Source organism: Muntiacus reevesi, chromosome 8, assembly GCF_963930625.1.
Source record: "Muntiacus reevesi chromosome 8, mMunRee1.1, whole genome shotgun sequence".
NCBI lineage: Eukaryota > Metazoa > Chordata > Mammalia > Artiodactyla > Cervidae > Muntiacus > Muntiacus reevesi.
The window spans coordinates 61,177,105-61,195,578 of NC_089256.1; the positions used below are offsets into that span (position 1 = coordinate 61,177,105).

The 18,474-nt window shown below is 38.0% G+C and overlaps 1 protein-coding gene across 1 annotated transcript in view; it reads left to right on the forward strand.

The window, feature by feature from the left end:
- Window positions 1–18,474, forward strand: part of PARL (presenilin associated rhomboid like) — a 54,201-nt gene that overhangs the window by 18,533 nt on the left and 17,194 nt on the right. Inside the window, exons 5-7 of the mRNA XM_065943000.1 lie at window positions 14,247–14,342; window positions 14,931–15,080; window positions 17,789–17,859. Of these exons, the coding sequence (XP_065799072.1) occupies window positions 14,247–14,342; window positions 14,931–15,080; window positions 17,789–17,859 (317 nt within the window). The remainder of the gene's footprint in view (window positions 1–14,246; window positions 14,343–14,930; window positions 15,081–17,788; window positions 17,860–18,474) is intronic.

An 18,474-nucleotide genomic window follows, 5' to 3' on the forward strand; every position in this document is an offset into this window, starting at 1 on the left:
TTTTTATACCGCTTGCCCAGTTGTTAATTAAACTGTTTCCCTCTTAGTGATATTTGTGAAATTTGACATTTTCACTGTGAGATATGTATTATAAATATTATTACTCAATTTAAAAAAATAAAAAATGTTTTATTGAAGTGTACCCAGAAGAACATGCACATGTCAGATGTGCAACTAATTTTCACAAACTGAGCTCATCTACATAACTAGCACCTCGATCAAGAAATGGAAATTACCAGCATCCCAGATCAGTCTTTTGAATGGTGCTTTGGTAGTCTATGCAAATGAATACTGTTGTAACAAGTTTTCTATTAATGGATATTTAGGTTGTCGTTAGTCTTGCTTTCATAGGAAGATGGAAGATGGATAGTCTCTTTGGATTTCCCCTGACTCCAGGATGCTGTGGGACCAGTGCTTAATTTGCTTTGTGGATATTTTCCAGGAGGAGAAATTATAGCCACTGTGTAAGGCCGACAGAAGGATGCTTGTGCCTGTAGTCCTGGTTATCAGGGAGCCTGAGGTAGGGACTCCTGGAGCTCAGTTCTTTGGCTGCTGGGGATGCATGTGCTTGTCAGTGTCTGGACTGGCCACGCCTGGCTTCAGTCAGATAGGAGAGCTATGGGGGGATGAACTGGCCCGCCTCAGAAACAGAAGGGGTGCTGTAGTTAGCTACTGAACTCCACTGGGATAGTCTTTTTTTCAGGAAAATAGAGAAAGAGGTTGTATCCCCTTCCTTGGCTGAGGAGGAAGATAGACTTGAAATCATTGAACCCCAAGCAGTGCTTCCCAAATCAGTGTATCCTTTTTTAAATTCATCATTAAAAATAAAAGCACAGTTCGTCCTTGGACACCAATGTAGAGGTTAGGGTGCTGACCCTCCAGAGAGTCAAAAATCTAGGTATAACTTTATAGATGGCATTTTGTTGGATGTTCTGCATCTGTGGAGGACTTCCCTGGTGGTTCAGATGATAAAGAATCTGCCTGTGGTGCAGGAGATCTGGGTTTGATCCCTGGGTAGGGGAAATCCCCTGGGGAAGGGAATGTCTATGCACTGCAGTATTCTTGCCTGGAGAATCCCATGGATAGAGGAGCCTGGTGGGCTACATACAGTCCCTGGGGTTGCAAAGAGCCAAACACAACTGGAGCAACTGACACAAACACTGCATCCATGGATTCAACCAACCATAGCTCATGTAGTAACATCGCATTTATTGTTGAAAAAAATCTTCATATAGGTGGATCTGTGAAGTTTAAACTCATGTTGTTCAGGTGTTACCTTGAACACAAGTCAGTGGTTTTTATTATATGCACAAGTTTGTGCTACTATCACCATCACCTAAACCCAGAGTATTTTCATTATCCCATAAAGATACCCCATAGCCAGTGGCAAGTCTCTCCCTGTTCCTCTCCTCCATTCATCCTTAGACAGCCACTTTCTTTCTCTGTGGATTTGCCTGTTGTGGACACTTCATAAAAATGGAATCACATAATACGAGGTATTTTGTGGCTGCTTCTTTCACTGATGTATAATGTTTCACTTCTTTTATTTATGTGTAATGTTTTCAGAGTTCGTTTACAGTGGCATGTGTCAGTATGTGCTTCTTTTTATGGCTAAATAATATTCCATTATATGCATATATCACATTTTGTTCATTCATATGCTGATGGACATTTATTTCCACTTTTTGGCTTCATATGATAATGCTGTTGCCGAACTTTCATATATGTGTTTTGTGTGGACATATGTTTTCATTTCTCTTTGAGTATACCTGTAAGTGAAATTGTTGGGTCATATGGTACTCTGTTTAACTTCTTAAAAATTGTAAAAAAAAAAAAAAAAAAAAGCCACATAAAATACACCATTTAAACCATTTTTGAGTGTACAGTTCAGTGGAGTTAAGTTTGTTCACATTGTTAGGAAGCATCTCCAGAACTCTTTTTTGTTTTGTGAAACTGACCCTCTGTACCCATTATACAATGATTTCCCTTTATACCCCTTCCCCAACCCTTGGTAACTATCATGCCACTTTCTGTTTCTATAATTTGACTACTTTAGATACCTCATATAAGTGGAGTCATACAGTACTTGTCTTTTTTGACTGGTTTATTTCACTTAACATGTACTCAGAGGTCATCCATGTTGTGACATGTGACAGGACTTCCTTTTTTCAAGGCTGAATAATTTATTCCAGTGTGTGTATGCACCACATTTTGTTTATCCTTTTGTTCTTTGATGGCCTTTTGCTTCCACCCCTTGACTCTTGTGAATAGTGCTGCCAAGAACGTGGGTGTGCAAATCTCTTTGTGTCCCTGCTTTCAGTTCTTTCAGATATATACCCAGAAGTGGGATTGCTAAATTATATGGTAGTTCCATATTATTTTCCTTACTGAGTGGACCATTTTACAATCCTACCAAGAGTGTACCAGGTTTCTGATTTCTCTGCATCCTTGCCAGCACTTGAAAATTTCTGTTTTTAAATGGGTGCCATCCTAATGGGTGTGAGGTGACACATTATTGTGATTTTGGTTTCCATTTCTCTAATGGTGTTGCATGTCTTTTCATATGCTGGTTGGCCATTTGAATGTCTTCATTGGATAAATGTTCAGACTTCGCTCACTTTAGTCAGTTTGGCTTTTGTTGAGTTGTAGGAGTTCTTTATATGGTCTAGATATTAACCTTTTATCAGATACGTGATTTGCAAATATTTTCTCTCATTCTGTAGGTTGCCTGTCATTCGTGTTCTTTGCACAAAGGCTTTTAGGTTTGGTGTCACATCTGTCTATTTTTGCTTTTTTGTTTGTGCTTTTGGTGTCATATCCAAGAAATCATTGCCAAATCTAATGTTATGAAACTTTCCCCCTATTTTCTTCTAGGAGTTTTATAGTTTTGGTTGTAGCTTTAGGTCTCTAATCAATTTTTAGTTAATTTTTGCATATGGTGTAAAAAAGTGAGCAAAGTATTTGAACATTTATCCAAAGATGACTTTCAAATGGCCAACCAGCATATGAAAAGATGGTGTAAGGTAAGAGTCCAGATGCATTCTTTTAAGTGTGGATATCTACTTTCCCCTGTATTCTTTCTGTAGAATTGCCAGGTTGCTTTCTAAAGTGAGTGTACCATTTTATATTCTCTTAGCAATGTATAAGGATTCCATATGTTATTACTTGTCTTTTTCTATCAGCAACTGCAGTTTTTTTGGTATTTTTTTATTGTGATAAAATATACAGAACATACAATCTATCATTTTAGCCATAAAGTGTATAATTCATTGGCATTAACTGCATTCAGTGTTGTGCAACCATCATCACTATCCATTTCTGGAACTTTTCATCATCCCAAACAAATTCTGTACCTGTTGAAACAATAACTTCCTGTTCCTCTACCCCTTAGCCTTTGGTAACCACCATTCTACTTTCTGTCTCTATGAGTTTGCTTATATTTCATATAAGTGGAGTTATAAAGTATGTTTTTGTGTATGGCTTCTGTTTAGCATACTGGTGTCCAGGTTCATTCACATTTTAGCATATATCAAAATTTCATTCTTTTTTAATGCTGAATGCTGTTTTTTTTCCAATTAAAAAAAAACTAGTTGATTTACAATGCTGTGTTAATTTCTGCTGTACAGCAAAGTGATTCAGTTATATATATATTTATACACATACATTTCTTTTTTAAAATACTCTTTTCCATTATAGTTTATTGTAGAATATTGAATACAGTTCTCTGTGCTATATATACAGTAGGATGTTGTTGTTTATCCCTTCTGTATACTAAAGCTTACATCTGTTAACCCCAACCTCCCAGCCCACCATCCCTCCTCTAGCTTCCTCCTGCTTGGGAACCACAAGTCTGTTCTCTATGTTTGTGAGTCTGTTTCTGTTTCGTGTGTGTGTGTGTGTGTGTATGTGTTGTTCAGTCATGTCCGACTCTTTGCAGTCTCATGGGTTGTAGCCCAGCCAGGCTCCTCTGTCTATAGAATTCTCCAGGCAAGAACACTGGAGTGAGTTGCCATGCCCTTCTGCAAAGGATCTTCCTTACCCAGGGGTTGAACCTGGGTCTCCCACATTGCAGGCAGTTTCTTCACCTTCTGAGTCATCAGGGAAGCCCTCAATAGGTTTGTCGGGTGAGTGTATGCTCCTCCGTTTTTGTCTCGTCACAACAAAGATTTGGAGTGACGGACATTAAAGCCCCCTCGGCGTGTCACAGCTCTCGGGTCTTGGACAGACTGTGTTATAGCTCTCAGGTCTCGAACGGACAGTGTTACAGCTCAGTGTTACAGCTCTGTTTTATTTAGATAATAGCAGGAAAATCCATCTTCGAGACATGAGGGCATATCGACCCAAAGACGCGAAGAGAAGGGTGCCCTAGCGCGCGGGAGAGAGAGAGAAGAGAGCTTTGGCTCCTCTTTTTATATGTTTCTCTCTCCCTGGGCCTGTCCTATGTAAATTGGGCCAGCCAGGAGTTCTGTTTGTTTTACCTGAGGTTCTCACTTCAGTCCTCAGACCTTCCTTTGTTCTGTTTTCATGGGCCTTTCCCTTCCAGGTCTTTTAGCCGCTGCCATTCTGGACTCATTTTCCCTATTGTAACTACCTAACAGGTTCATTTGCGTCATATTTTAGATTCCACATGTAAGTGATATATCATATTTGTCTTTCTCTTTCTAACTTTGCTTAGTATGATGATCTCTAGTTGCATCCATGTTGCTATAAATAGAGTTTCATTTTTTATATCTTAGTAGTATTCCATTGTATATATGCACCACATCTTTATCCATTCATCTGTTGATGAACATCTAAGTTTTTTTCATATCTTGGCTATTGTAAATAAGTGCTGCTATGAATATAGGGGGTGCATGTATCTTTTTTGAGGTATGTCTGGGATATATGCCCAGGAGTAGGATTGCTGGATCGGCAGAGAAACATCCATACTGTTTTCCACAGTGGCCGCAACATCTTACATTCCCACAAACAGCATAGGAGGAGGTTTCTCTTTTCTCCACATACCTTTTCCAGCATGATGACCATTCTGACCAGTGTGCAGTGATACTTTTTTATAGTTTTAGTTTTGGTTTGCATTTCTCTAGTGATTATCAATGTTGAGTCTCTCTTCATGTGTCTGTTGGCCATCTGTATTTCTTCTTTGGAAGTTAAGCCCTTGTCAGTTGCATTGTTTGCAGACGTTTTCTCTCATTCTGTAGATTTTTTTTTTTCATTTTGTTTATGGTTTCCTTTGCTATGCAAAAGCTTGTAAGTTTGACTAGGTCTCATTTGTTTGTTTTTGTTGTTATTTATTGTTGTTGCCTTGAAGACTGACTTAAGAAAACATTGGTTTGATTTATGTCAGGAAGTTTTGCCTGTGATCTCTTGCAGGAGTTTTAAGGTGTCGTATCTTATGTTTAAGACTTTAAGCCATTTTTGTGTATGATGAGAGGGTGTACTCTAACTTCACTGATTTACACATTGCTGTCCTGCGTTCCCAACACCACTTGAGACTTTTTCACATTGTATTAAGGCTGAATAAGATTGCATTGTATGGAAACACCACATTTTATTTATCCAGTCATCTGTCGATGGGCATTGGTTTGTTTTCACCTTTTGTCTTCTCATGAATAATGCTGCTAAGAACATTTATGTGTAAGTGTGTTTTAGTCCCTGCTTACTATTTTTTGGCATGTATATTTAGGAATGAAATTGCTGCATCATATGATAATTCTGTGTTTAACTTTATGAGAAACTGCTGACTTTCACAGTAGTTGCACCATTTTATATTCACACCAACAATGTACAAGAGTTCATTTCACCTTATCTTTGCCAATGCTTGTTAGTTTCCTCTTTTCTTTCTTTCTTTTTTCTTTCTTTCTTTTAATAATAGCCGTCTTAATGTATGGCAAGTGATATCTCATTGTTTTGACTGCATTTCCCTAATGACTAGTAATGCCGAGCATTTTTTCATATGCAAGTGTCCATTTATTCTTTAGAGAAATGTCTGTTTAAATCCTTTGTCCAGGGACTTCCCTGGTGGTCCAGTGGCTTGGACTCTCTACTCCCAACGCAGGGGGTCCAGGTTCAATTTCTGGTTAGGGAACTAGATCCCACATGCCACAACTATGACCAAGCACAGTCAAATTAAAAAAAAAATCCTTGGACAAGGATGGACCATGCTGGGATCTTAGTTTCTGGATCAGGGATCAAACCCTTGCCCTCTGCAGTGGAATCGTGGAGTCCTCATCACTGGACTGCCAGGGAAGTCTTGGTTCGTTCATTTTTTGAATTGTCTTTTTGTTGAGCTGTAAGATTTCTTTATATTTTTTGGATATTAGATCTTTTTTAGATGTATAATTTGCAAGTATTTTTCCTATTCTTTGCATTGTCATTGCTTTAATAGTGTTCCTTGCAGCACAAACTTTTAATGAAGTCCATTTTATTCATTTCTTATTTTACTGTGCTTTAAGTGTTATGTCAAGGAAACTGTGGCCTAATCCATGGTCACAAAAATTTCTACCTTTTCTAAGAGTTTTATAGTTTTAGTTTTTACATTTAGGTTTTTGATTCACTTTGAATTATGGTTTGTATTTAGTTTGAGGAAGGTGTCCAAATTCATTCTTTTCCTGGTGAATAGCTACTTGCTTCAGCACCATTTGTTAACAAGACTGTTCTTTTTTCTTTTTTAAATTTTTTATTTTATGTTGGGGGATAGTTGATTAACAATGTCATGATAGTTTCAGATGAATAGCCAAGGGACTCATGCTATACATATAAGCCACCACATAACATTGAGCAGAGTTCCATGTGCCATACAGTATGTCCTTGTTGGTTATCCATTTTAAATATAGAAGTGTGTACATGTCCATCCCAAATTCCTTAACTGTCCCTTCGCCTCTTCCTTCCTCCCAACCATAAGTTTGTTCTCTAAGTCCATAAGTCTGCTGGTAAGTTCATTTGTATTATTTACTTTTAGGTTCCACATATAAACGACATAATATGATATTTCTCTTTCTTTGTCTGATTGACTTCATTCACTATGACAATTTCAAGGTCCATCCATGTTGCTGCAAATGTCATTATTTCATTCTTTTCAGTGGCTGAGTGATATTCCATTGTATATGTGTACCACATCTTCTTTATCCATTTCTCTGTTGATGGACATTTAGGTTATTTCCCTGTCTTGGTTATTGTAAACAGTGCTACAGTGAACACTGGGATTCACATATCCTTTCAGCTCATGTTTTTCTCCATATATATCTCTAGGAGTGGGATTGCAGGGTCATACGGTAGCTCTGTTTTCAGTTTTTTAAAGAAACTCCATACTGTTCTCCATAGGAGCGGTACCAGTTTACATTTCCACCAAGTGTAAGAGTATTCTCTTCTCTCCATACCCTCTCCAGCATTTGTTTGTAGATTTTTTATGATAGCCATTTTGACTGGTGTGAGGGGATATCTCATTGAAGTTTTGATTTGCATTTCTCTGATAATTAGTGATGTCGAACATCTTTTCATGTGCCTCTTGGTCATCTCTGTGTTTTCTTTGGAGAAATGTCTATTTAGGTCTTCTGCCCATTTTTTGACTGGGTTGTTTTGATGCTATGAAGCATCATGAACTGTTTATAAATTTTAGAGATCGCTTCTCGGCCTTTTGGCTAAGATCAAGTATAAATTTTAGAGACTAATCCCTTGACAGTCACATGGCTTGCAAGTATTTTCTCCCAATCTGTGGGTTGTCTTTTCATTTTATTGTTTCCTTTGCTTTGTAAAAGCTTTTGAGTTTAAGTAGGTCCCATTTGGTTATTTTTATTTCCATTATCCTGGGAGTTGGGTTGAAAAAGATATTGCTCCAGTCTCACATTTAGGTCTTTAATCCATTTGAGTCTTAATTTTTGTGTATGGAATTCAAAAATGATCTAATTTCTTTTTTTCTTTTTTTTTTTACTTAAGAGACTATCTTTTCAGCACTGTGTAGTCTTGCTTCCTTTGTCATTAAAAAGGCTATCCTTTTCCCATTGAATTGTCTGGGACCACAATTAAAAAAAACAAGGCAGTTGACATAGATGTATGGATGTACTTCTGGACTTTCATTCTGTTCCACTGGTCAATATGCATATCCTTTGGACATACTGTCTTGATTACTGTAGCTTTGTATTTTAAGTTTTTAGACTGGGAATTGTTAGTCTTCCCATGTTGTTAATATGGAATATTATATTGATTACAGTATGTTGAACCAGTTTTGCATTCCTGAAAAAGTTTCACTTGGGCATGGTTTATAATTTCTTATATTCTGCTGAATTTGATATGACAGTATTTTCTTGAAGATTTTCTGTCTGTGTGTTCATAATGGATATTGATAGTTTTCTTGTGATGTCTTTGTCTGGTTTTGATGTCAAGGTAACATCCACCCAGAAACTCAGAGTATTATTTGAAATAGAATAACCCAGAAACTCAGTGTTATCTTAATTGAAATAGTTAGTGAGATCATACTAGATTAAGGTACGCCCTGAATCCAATGACTTGTGTCCTTATAATAAGCGAAGAGAACAGAAAGACACCAGTAGAATAAAAGGGCCTGTGAAGTGAGGGAGCCAGAGATTGGAGAGGTGCTGCTATAAGCCAAGAAATGCCAAGAACCATCAGAACCTAGGAAGAAGGAAAGAATCTTTCCTAGATTCTTCATGAGGAAGCATGACCCAGTTGACAATTCTGTCCTCCAGAACTGTAGGAGAATACATTTTTATTGTTTTAAGCCATCTAGTTTGTAGTAATTTATTATAGCAGCTCTTGGAATGTAACATACCAGTTAAGTCATCTGGTCTTGGGCTTTTCTTTTTTCCTTTAAAAAATTTTTATTTATTTATTTATGACTGTGCTGGGTCCTCATTGCTGTGTGGGCTTTTTCTCTAGTTGCAGTGAGCAGGGGCTACTCCTCATTGGGGTATGGGCTTCTCATTGTGGTGGCTTCTCTTGTGGAGCAAGGGCTCTGGGTGTGCAGGCTTCAGCAGTTGCAGCTCCTGGGTCCGAGAGCACAGGCTCGGTAGTTGTGGTGCATGGGCCTAGTTGCTCCACAGCATGTGGGATTCTCCTGGACCAGGGATCGAACCTGTGTCCCCTGCATTGGCAGGCAGATTCTTTACCACTGAGCCAACAGGAGGCCTCTGGGCTTTTATTTATGTGAATTTTTTGATTGTTGTTAATAATTCAATCTCTTTACTTTTTATAAAGGCCTATTCAGATTTTCTCTTTCTTCTTGAGTCAGTTTCAATGCTTTGTCTTTCTGGGAATTTGTCAGTTTCATCTAAGTTATTCTCATTTGTTGATATGCTATTGTTCATAGTAATATTAGAATCCTTTTTATTTCTGTACGGTCAGTAGTAACATTCTGCTTTCTTTCCTGATTTGGGGGATTTTGAATCTTTTTTTCTTTGTCAGTCTAGCTAGTTTTGTCAATTGGTGATGTCAAAGAACCAGCTTTCAGTTTCATTGATTTTTCTCTAGGTTTCTAGTCTCTGCTTCATCCAAACTCTTTATTATTTCCTTCCTTCTACTTGCTTGTGTTTACTTTATTCTTTTTTTTTCTCCTAGTTTGTTAAAGTAGAAGCTTAGGTTATTGCTTTGAGGTCTTTTTTAGTGTAGGCATTCACAGCCCTGTTTCTGCTATATGCTCCAGGTTTTAGTATTGGCTCAGTATGATCTGCCATAACAAAATATTACACCATAGACCAGGTGGCTTAAGCAACAGAAGTTAATTTTCTCATAATTCTGGGGTTCGAAGTCCAGCATGGTCAGTTTCTGGTGAGATCTTTCTTAGCTTACAGACTGCCACCTTCTTGCTATGTCTTCATATGGCAGGTAGAGAGAGCAAGAGCACCTGTGTCTTCATATGGCAGGTACAGCAAGAGCATGCTCTCTTGTATCTCTCTAATAAGGACATTAATCCCATCATGAAGGCCCCACCTCTAACTACCTCCTCAGGTCCCATCCCCAGATACCATCCCGTTAAGGATTAGGTCTTCAACATATGAATCTTAGGGGGCACAATTCAGTTCATGGCAGGTATGTTCTATTTTTTTTTTTTTTTTCATTCATTTCAAGTACTTCCTACTTTTCCTTGTGATTTTTTTCTTTGATCTATTTATTGGTTATTTAAGAGTGTGTGATTTTCACATTTTTTTAATCATTAGCATTTATTAATAGGATGGATAAATATAGGTTGAAAAACATACTTGACAGCAAAATATCAAATTGATAGCTGGACTATAGAATGTATGTGTGTGTGTGCTAGGTTGCTTCAGTTATGTCTGATTCTATGTGACCCTGTGGACCGCAGCCTGCCAGGCTCCTCTGTCCATTGGATTCTCTAGGCAAGAATACTGGAGTGGGTTGCCATGCCCTCCAGGAAATCTTCTCGATCCAGGGATTGAACCCTGGTTTCTTAAGTCTACCTGTACTGGCAAATAGGTTCTTACCACTAGGCCACCTGGGAAACCCGTAAAATGTATACATTTTTAAAAGCATAAAAAAAAATTTTTTTTACAAAGAGCATTTACTTTAATGGTCACTTACATCTTGTCATTCACATAGCAACAGTAGAGATCCCAGGGGTAGCATGCAGAACTGAAGTGCCCCAGGGAGGACAGAGGCAAGAGCAGAATAATATGCTGAGAAAAGACTCTTAAGAGCAATACAAAAAAAAAAAAAAAAAAGGGGCAAAAATATCATCACAAAATTGTACCTGAGTGACGAGAAGCTCTGTTTCAAATCCAGAAACCTAGGTTAACACTTAAATTAGTCTGCTTCATTCTTTTCTTTGGATGCTTAACCCAGCCAGCACATCTTATAACCAAATCCAGTGTGATCAATCACTAATCAGTTAAGGACTCAGCTTTCTCCTGAAGAGTTCCTGATAACCTGATGGAGACATACTTGCTCTGGCTTCAGTTAGCATGCTGTCAAGCATCCCTCTCTGTGCCTAACATGCCAACAGAGAACCCAAGTCTTCTCTTGTTATTTACCATGAATACACACTTAGAAACAGGAAGCGTTGACACCCCTTTTTAGTAAACATTCCTTTAGAAACGTTAAAAGGGGAGGACCTCCCTCTTACATTCCACATATTTTTTAATTTTACAAATGTATTATTGATTTGTAATTTTATTCCGTTGTTGTCAGAGAACATACTTTTATAATTTCAGTTTTGAAATTTTCAGTTTGAAAACTTATTGAGACTTGTTTTGTGGCTGAACATACGGTCTATCCTGGATAATGCTCCATGTGTGCCTCAGAAGGATATGTATTCTCTTGAGTGGTATGTTCTATAGATGTATGTTAGGTCAAGTTGATTTATAGTATTCAAATCTTCTACATCCTTGCTGATCATCTAATTCTATCCATTGTCACAAATGAAGTGTTGAATTTTCCCAACTATTATTGAGTCATTTATCTTTCCCTTAAGTTTTGTCAAATTTTACTTCATTTATTTTGGGTTTCTATTGTTAGGAGCGTGTATGTTTATAATTGTCATATCGTCTTTGTGGATATTGAGTTGTTTTTTTTTTTTACCCTTTTGTCATTGTGTAATATAATTCTTTGTCTCTAGTAACAAATACCATCTTGAAGTCTACTGTTTTTTTATTCTTGTGACTTTCTAGATCCCAGGAATATGTGAGGTTTTGTAAGCACCTGTGAATATCTCATTGCTAATATTTTCCTTTTAAGATTTTTGTTTAGTCTTTATTATCCATCACCTCAGCCAGCTGGGACTTAAACACTTGCCTATAATTGCTTTTGATAGATTCCTCCTGGGGAATGAGTTTTGCACTTGAGCTCCCAGTCAGATCAAATACAGACATCCTTGCTAGTGGGGTCGTCTAAGAAATTATCATCAGATAGGTCAGATGATGATAGTTCTTTGGGAACAAGGCTTTGGAAGAGATTCAGCTCCATTCTGCAGTCTTTGGTGGTTGCCTGGCAGCACTGGGAAAGTGGATTGTTTTCATGTAACTTATATCTGGAAAGTGAGGCCTGTGACTAGAGCAAGTTAAAATGCCTCAAAGCTCACTATTCTTACTGAGTTTCATCCATTTCTCTTAAAAAAAAAAAAAAAATGCTGGATTGCTGCAGGCCTTTGGCTAGTTGCCAGAGTTCTGAAAAAGTTGATTCTAACTTTTTTTGGCCAACTTTTTCACTGCTTTTATGAAGGAGAGAAGTTTGGGAGGTCTTTATCCCATGTTCTTGCTGATAAAATCAAGTGCATCACTTTTGGCAAAGGCAGACACTGAGGCATCAGCAACCTTTCCAAATCAATAGTGCCAAGCTAGTCCTAGGCATGACTGAGTTAGGAGGAGTCAAGTAACCCTTCTCCTAGATGGAGATACGAACAGAGACCTTAAACACTTCTACCTCTAAAAGGAAAAGGAGGGGGAGGGAACCATTTTCTTGGCACATGTACATACTAGATGTATGTACTCTGGGGCTTCCCTGGTGGCTCAGATGGTAAAGAATCAACCTACAATGCAGGAGACCCAGGTTTGATCCCTGGGTTGGGAAGATCCCCAGGAGAAGGGAATGGCTACCTACTCCAGTATTCATGTCTGGAGAATTCCATGGTCAAAGGAGCCTGGCGGGCTATAGTCCATGTGGTCACAAAGAGTCAGTTATGACTGAGTGACACATACACACACACATACCTTTATGATGTGTAGCAAGTTTTATTCTCACTTTACAATGAGGAAACTGAAGTGAAGGCCATGAAATGCCACAGGCCACAAACCTTCTAAGGGCATACCTTTAGGATTCAGACCTAAAAAGGCTATTCCCTTTATACCGTAATTTTCACTTTTTGAGTTACCACTGTGTGATCACTACATTTAATCATATTTTCTCATCTAGTCATCTTTCTTTGAGGTAGTTTTTGTTTTGTTTTTTTTTTTTTTAAATAGAAGATAAAACTGAGGCTGAGATGTTAGGCCTCTTGCCCAGGTTATAGTGTAAACAGGACAGAGTCCGTCCTGCTAGTTGTCTTCACCCTTAAGTTTAGACAGTGTGCACTGCTTCTTCAGAGGATTGTCACCTCCTTTCCTGCTGACTTGCTTCTAGGGACCAGCCTATACTGTTTCCTGGGTAAGGAGCTCTTTGGTGTCTGAAGTCCTAGAGCGACCAAGGTCAAAAGAAATCCCCTTGGCTATCCATGTCTCTGTCTAGTAGAAAGAGCACTAGATTAGAAATTGTGGCTTAGCAGAATGTTGCTAGAATTGGTCCTTATCATTGAAGAAGTTGAAAGGGCTAGTTACTTGTTATTTAAAGAGATTGGAGGAATGAATACATGTTTAAATTTCTTTAATTCAAGTCGATGCGTGCCTACTATGTGTAAGGAGTTGTGGTACCTAAAATTAATGCATTTTTTAAAGTTTGCAGTTCTTAATAACTTAGTTCTTCCCTAGAATTAACTATTGTGTCATAAACCTACTAGTCAATAGACTTTTTAACTATTTAACTCTTTTGTCAATAAGCTTACTTAATTTAGTGGTAGTTCTGGCAACTTCAGTTCTTGCAGAAAAATGAAACAGTCACCTAACTCCCACATGTAAACATATTTTCAAAAGCGGTTGCAAAATTCTTCCAAACTATTCCTGAATTCTTAAATAATGAGTATTTTTATCAGACCTGTAGATCTTCGTCTATATGGATGATCTTTTTTTTTTAACTTATTTTTGGGTTGTGTTGAGCAGTATGTGGAATCTTAGTTCCCGGACTAGGAATTGAACCTGCATCCCCTGTGGTGGAAATGCAGAGTCTGAACCACTGGGCCACCAGGGAAGTCCCTACATAGATGATCCATAGGTGTTTCCGAAAGCTGTCAAAAGTTAAAGAAGCATACCATTCCCTTTGGAGAAAGGAGTGATGTTTTCTAACTTTTTTACTCTTGGCCAAAGAACCTAATTCTGTACATTACTCTGTCTTTGACTTGGCCGTTTTCAAACAGTAATTACAGATCTGATTATTTATTGAGAAGTAAAATATGGAGCTGAGTGAAGGAAGGGAGCTCCTCTAGGAATTTTCTGACTTTACCAACGCATGACAGTTTTGATACTCAAAAACATTGATTTCACTTACTTTTCTTAACTTACCACCTCTCCCAAGTATGTAATACTTTTTTTTTGGTGATACTCTTTAATGTGGTAGAAAATCTTATTCATGTGGACTTTTGATTAGACTTTCTTTGTTTTTAATTTCCTAAATTAGAAATGTTTATTTTGTAGGTATCATAGCTGCAAATGTTTTTGTATTTTGTTTGTGGAGAGTACCTTCTCTGCAGCGGACAATGATCAGATACTTCACATCCAATCCAGCCTCAAGTAAGTCTAACTTGTGTGTTTTTTATTTTGAGGTAGAGGTAATATGAAGGAAATATGCTTTATGGTAATTGAAGTGCTATAAGAAAGATGACTAACTTGTCAGTAGTTACAAGCAAAATCTGGAGGACAGGCTATAAGCTTGTAGCAGACAGGAATCTCATTTCTCTTATAGCTGTATCCAGGCACCTAAAATGTACCTTGCACATAGTAGATTTCCGTAAAAATTTTTTAGTGACTTAAGATCAGTAATCACTACAAGTTTACTCTTTAAAGAGACTATTATATATACAGTTTTATTTCTGTGATTTAAATAATTTACTAATTATTTTTTCTAGCTAACTTTTTCCATAGGACAAGTTGCTTTTGTTGACCTGAGAATTTTTATTGGTTGCTATAGAAAAGAGATTTAAGGTAGCTTTGTACCACTTTGAAAAATGCTATCTTAAACCATCTTATCCAGTCTTTTAACTGGCTCTGGTTTGTTGTGCATGTTTTTTTCATAATGATGATGATAATGAAAAAGTCTAAAATGGATCATTTTTCCTGGCTATGTGTGCACAATTACAGGACGTTTTCTTTCTCTTGTAGAGGTCCTTTGTTCTCCAATGTTGCTGTCAACGTTCAGTCATTTCTCCTTGTTTCACATGGCAGCCAATATGTATGTCTTGTGGAGCTTCTCCTCCAGCATAGTGAACATTCTGGGTCAGGAGCAGTTCATGGCAGTATACTTATCTGCAGGTAATCAGCTTTCATCTTGGGGCTGTCCAGAGTTTAAGTGCTCTCATCTATCTGGAGAAGGAACAAAGGGAATGATTATAGCCACATTCTATATACAGTAACCCTAAGTGCATATTTGTTTCTCAGATTGTATATAGAGAAGGATACAAGCTGGTGTAGTACTTAAGCATGTAATTTTTGTTTCCCAAGGCCTTGGTTTTTTTAGCTCCGGCCCACCATTTTATAGATGAGTGGTTCCCAGACTTCTCGCCTGCCTTAATCCTGTGGGTCTTTGTTAAATAACTTTACACTCATTTCCGAAGTGTGTTCAGTTTCCAGAAAGCTTTTGATTAGAGCTCTCCAGTAAAATTGTCAAGAATGAGTTCGTTCATTTTGTTGCAAGCATACATTAGCATGGAACCACTCTAGTCATTCTGGACTTAGCAGCATTTCCTTATCTCAGCTTGAAAATGATAACTCAGGATTCCAGGTTCCTAAATGCTCTTAAATTGGCAGTTGGTTGATTAAAGTTTGCTTGTCTCAAAAAACCGTGAGTCTATGGCCATACCACCCTGAATGTGCCCGATCTCGTCAAAAAACCGTGAACTTCCAGATGTTAAAGCTGGTTTTAGGAAAGGCAGAGGAACCAGAGATCAAATTGCCAACATCCACTGGATCATCAGAAAAGCAAGAGAGTTCCAGAAAAACATCTATTTCTGCTTTATTGACTATGCCAAAGCCTTTGACTGTGTGGATCACAATAAACTGTGGAAAATTCTGAAAGAGATGGGAACACCAGACCACCTGACCTGCCTCTTGGGAAATCTGTATGCAGGTCAGGAAGCAAAAGTTAGAACTGGACATGGAACAACAGACTGCTTCCAAATAGGAAAAGGAATATATCAGGGCTGTATATTGTCACCCTGCTTATTTAACTTATATGCAGAGTACATCATGAGAAACGTTGGGCTGTAGGAAGCACAAGCTGGAATCAAGATTGCTGGGAGAAATATCAATAACCTCAGATATGCAGATGACAGACACCACCCTTATGGCAGAAAGTGAAGAACTAAAGAGCCTCTTGATGAAAGTGAAAGAGGAGAGTGAAAAAGTTGACTTAAAGCTCAACATTCAGAAGACTAAGATCATGGCCTCTGGTCCCATCACTTCATGGCAGATAGATGGGGAAACAGTGGAAACAGTGACTGACTTTATTTTTTTAGGCTCCAAAATCACTGCAGATGGTGATTGCAGCCGTGAAATTAAAAGACGCTTACTTCTTGGCAGGAAAGTTATGACCAACTTAGACAGCCTATTAAAAAGCAGAGACATTACTTTGCCAACAAAGGTCTGTCTAGTCAAGGCTATGGTTTTTCCAGTGGTCATATATGGATGTGAGAGTTGGACTATAAAGAGGACTGAGCGCAGAATTGACGCTTTTGAATGGTGGTGTTGGAGAAGACTCTTGAGAGTCCCTTGGACTGCAAGGAGATCAGCCAGTCCATCCTAAGGGAAATTGGTCCTGGGTGTTCATTGGAAGGACTGATGTTAAAGCTGAAACTCCAGTATTTTGGCCACCTGATGCGAAGAGCTGACTCATTTGAAAAGACCCTGATGTTGGGAAAGATTGAAGGCAGGAGGAGAAGGGGTCGACAGAGGATGAGATGGTTGGATAGCATCACCAACTCAACGGACATGAGTTTGGGTAAACTTCGGGAGTTGGTGATGGACAGGGAGGCCTGGCGTACTGCAGCTTATGGGATCACAAAGAGTCAGACACGACTGAGCAACTGAACTGAACTGTCGCAAAAAAAAAGTATTTTGTTTGCAAAATGTACTTAAAGCCATAAAGTATAAAAAATTCATTCCTAAAATCCTTCATTCCTAAAATTCTTTCATTTAAAAACAGTATATCTGCCAGTTATGTGTAGTGAAAAGGCACTCAACTTGGAGATGGAAGACCTAGGTTCAGATCCTATTTTTGCTACCAGCTGTGTAATGTTGCAGAAAAGACTGTACCTCTCTGAGGGTAATGGTACTCACTCTCATGACATAGGGTTGTAGAAGGAATGAAAATAGAAGCATCTACCACAAGGTCCAGAGTGGGTACTTAATGATTGTTAATTACTCATGTGCATCTAGTCCCTCAAAACAGAAGCTGAGTAATATCTTTGGCCTGTGTGTGTAGTTCTTTCCCCTGAGCACTAATGTTGTTGTAATTACAAAGAGTCTCTTTCAAGTGCCATTAATTTCTGCTCCACAGAAAGTTGTTTTTTGAAATTAGCCACACTCAAGGTCAGATGACATTGGTGCCAAAGGGACCTAAAAAGTCATCTAGTCTAGATCTGCAGCACATTCGTTTGGCAAACTGGGTAAAATACAGACTCCCTGGTCCCACTCCAGAGATTCTGATTTAGTGTATAATGTGTATTCCAGAGAATTCCCAGACAGTTGGTGAGTTTGGGCCATACTCTTTCTTCATACAGTGTAGATGAGGAAAATGAAAATTAAGAGGTAGAGTGAATGACCCTGTGTTACTTAGTAAGTGATGCAGTGGGTCAGACTTTGCTTTCCCTATAATATATCTGAAATGATAGGCAGGATAAGTATTTATGCCTGCACCTTGACTGGGGAAGAAACCCAACTGTTGGACTTCATGGGGTGGAGGTCAGAAATGGAAGCCATTTTTATACCTCACTGAAATTAGTGAAATGTGATTTATTTCTTAGGTGTTATTTCCAATTTTGTCAGTTATGTGTGTAAAGTTGCCACAGGAAGATATGGACCATCACTTGGTGCAGTAAGTATTTCTAGTTAAAATTTTTCACTAGTACAACTATCAAAGCAGGAAATTAATATTAGAACAATACTACTAACTAATTTGAGTCTAATATAGAACGTATACATTTGTAAAGCCTTACAAATGTCAGGCTGTAGCTTTTAGTGATCTGTATATACTTAATTGGCACAGAGTACATATCATGAGGAATAGTCAAAATAGTGGGTATCCAATCCCCATAAACCAGAGAGCCTAGTCTAGCATTGAAAACTTCTAAATAAAGATTTGAATCTGGTACTGTATCCTCTTCTTTATCAGTACTTGTGTGCTATGCAGGTTGGACTACTAGGCACTGTACTTGCTGGAGACTGGGAATGCATCCAGTGAGCAAGATCACAGTTTCCTGGTCTCAGTTATGTTCCAGATGATTTTGTAAAAATTACAAGTCTGTTTTCTTTTGCATTTAATGGCAAATTTCTAGACATGTGGAAATCTTTACATATGTCTTTAAAGACTACACATTTAATTGTGCATAAATACTAATGCAGTTAAATGTTTTCAAATAGAAATGTCATGTTTAAAGAAACTCTACAAATGTTTAATTTCAGAAAAGCACCCTTATGTAAAATACTCATG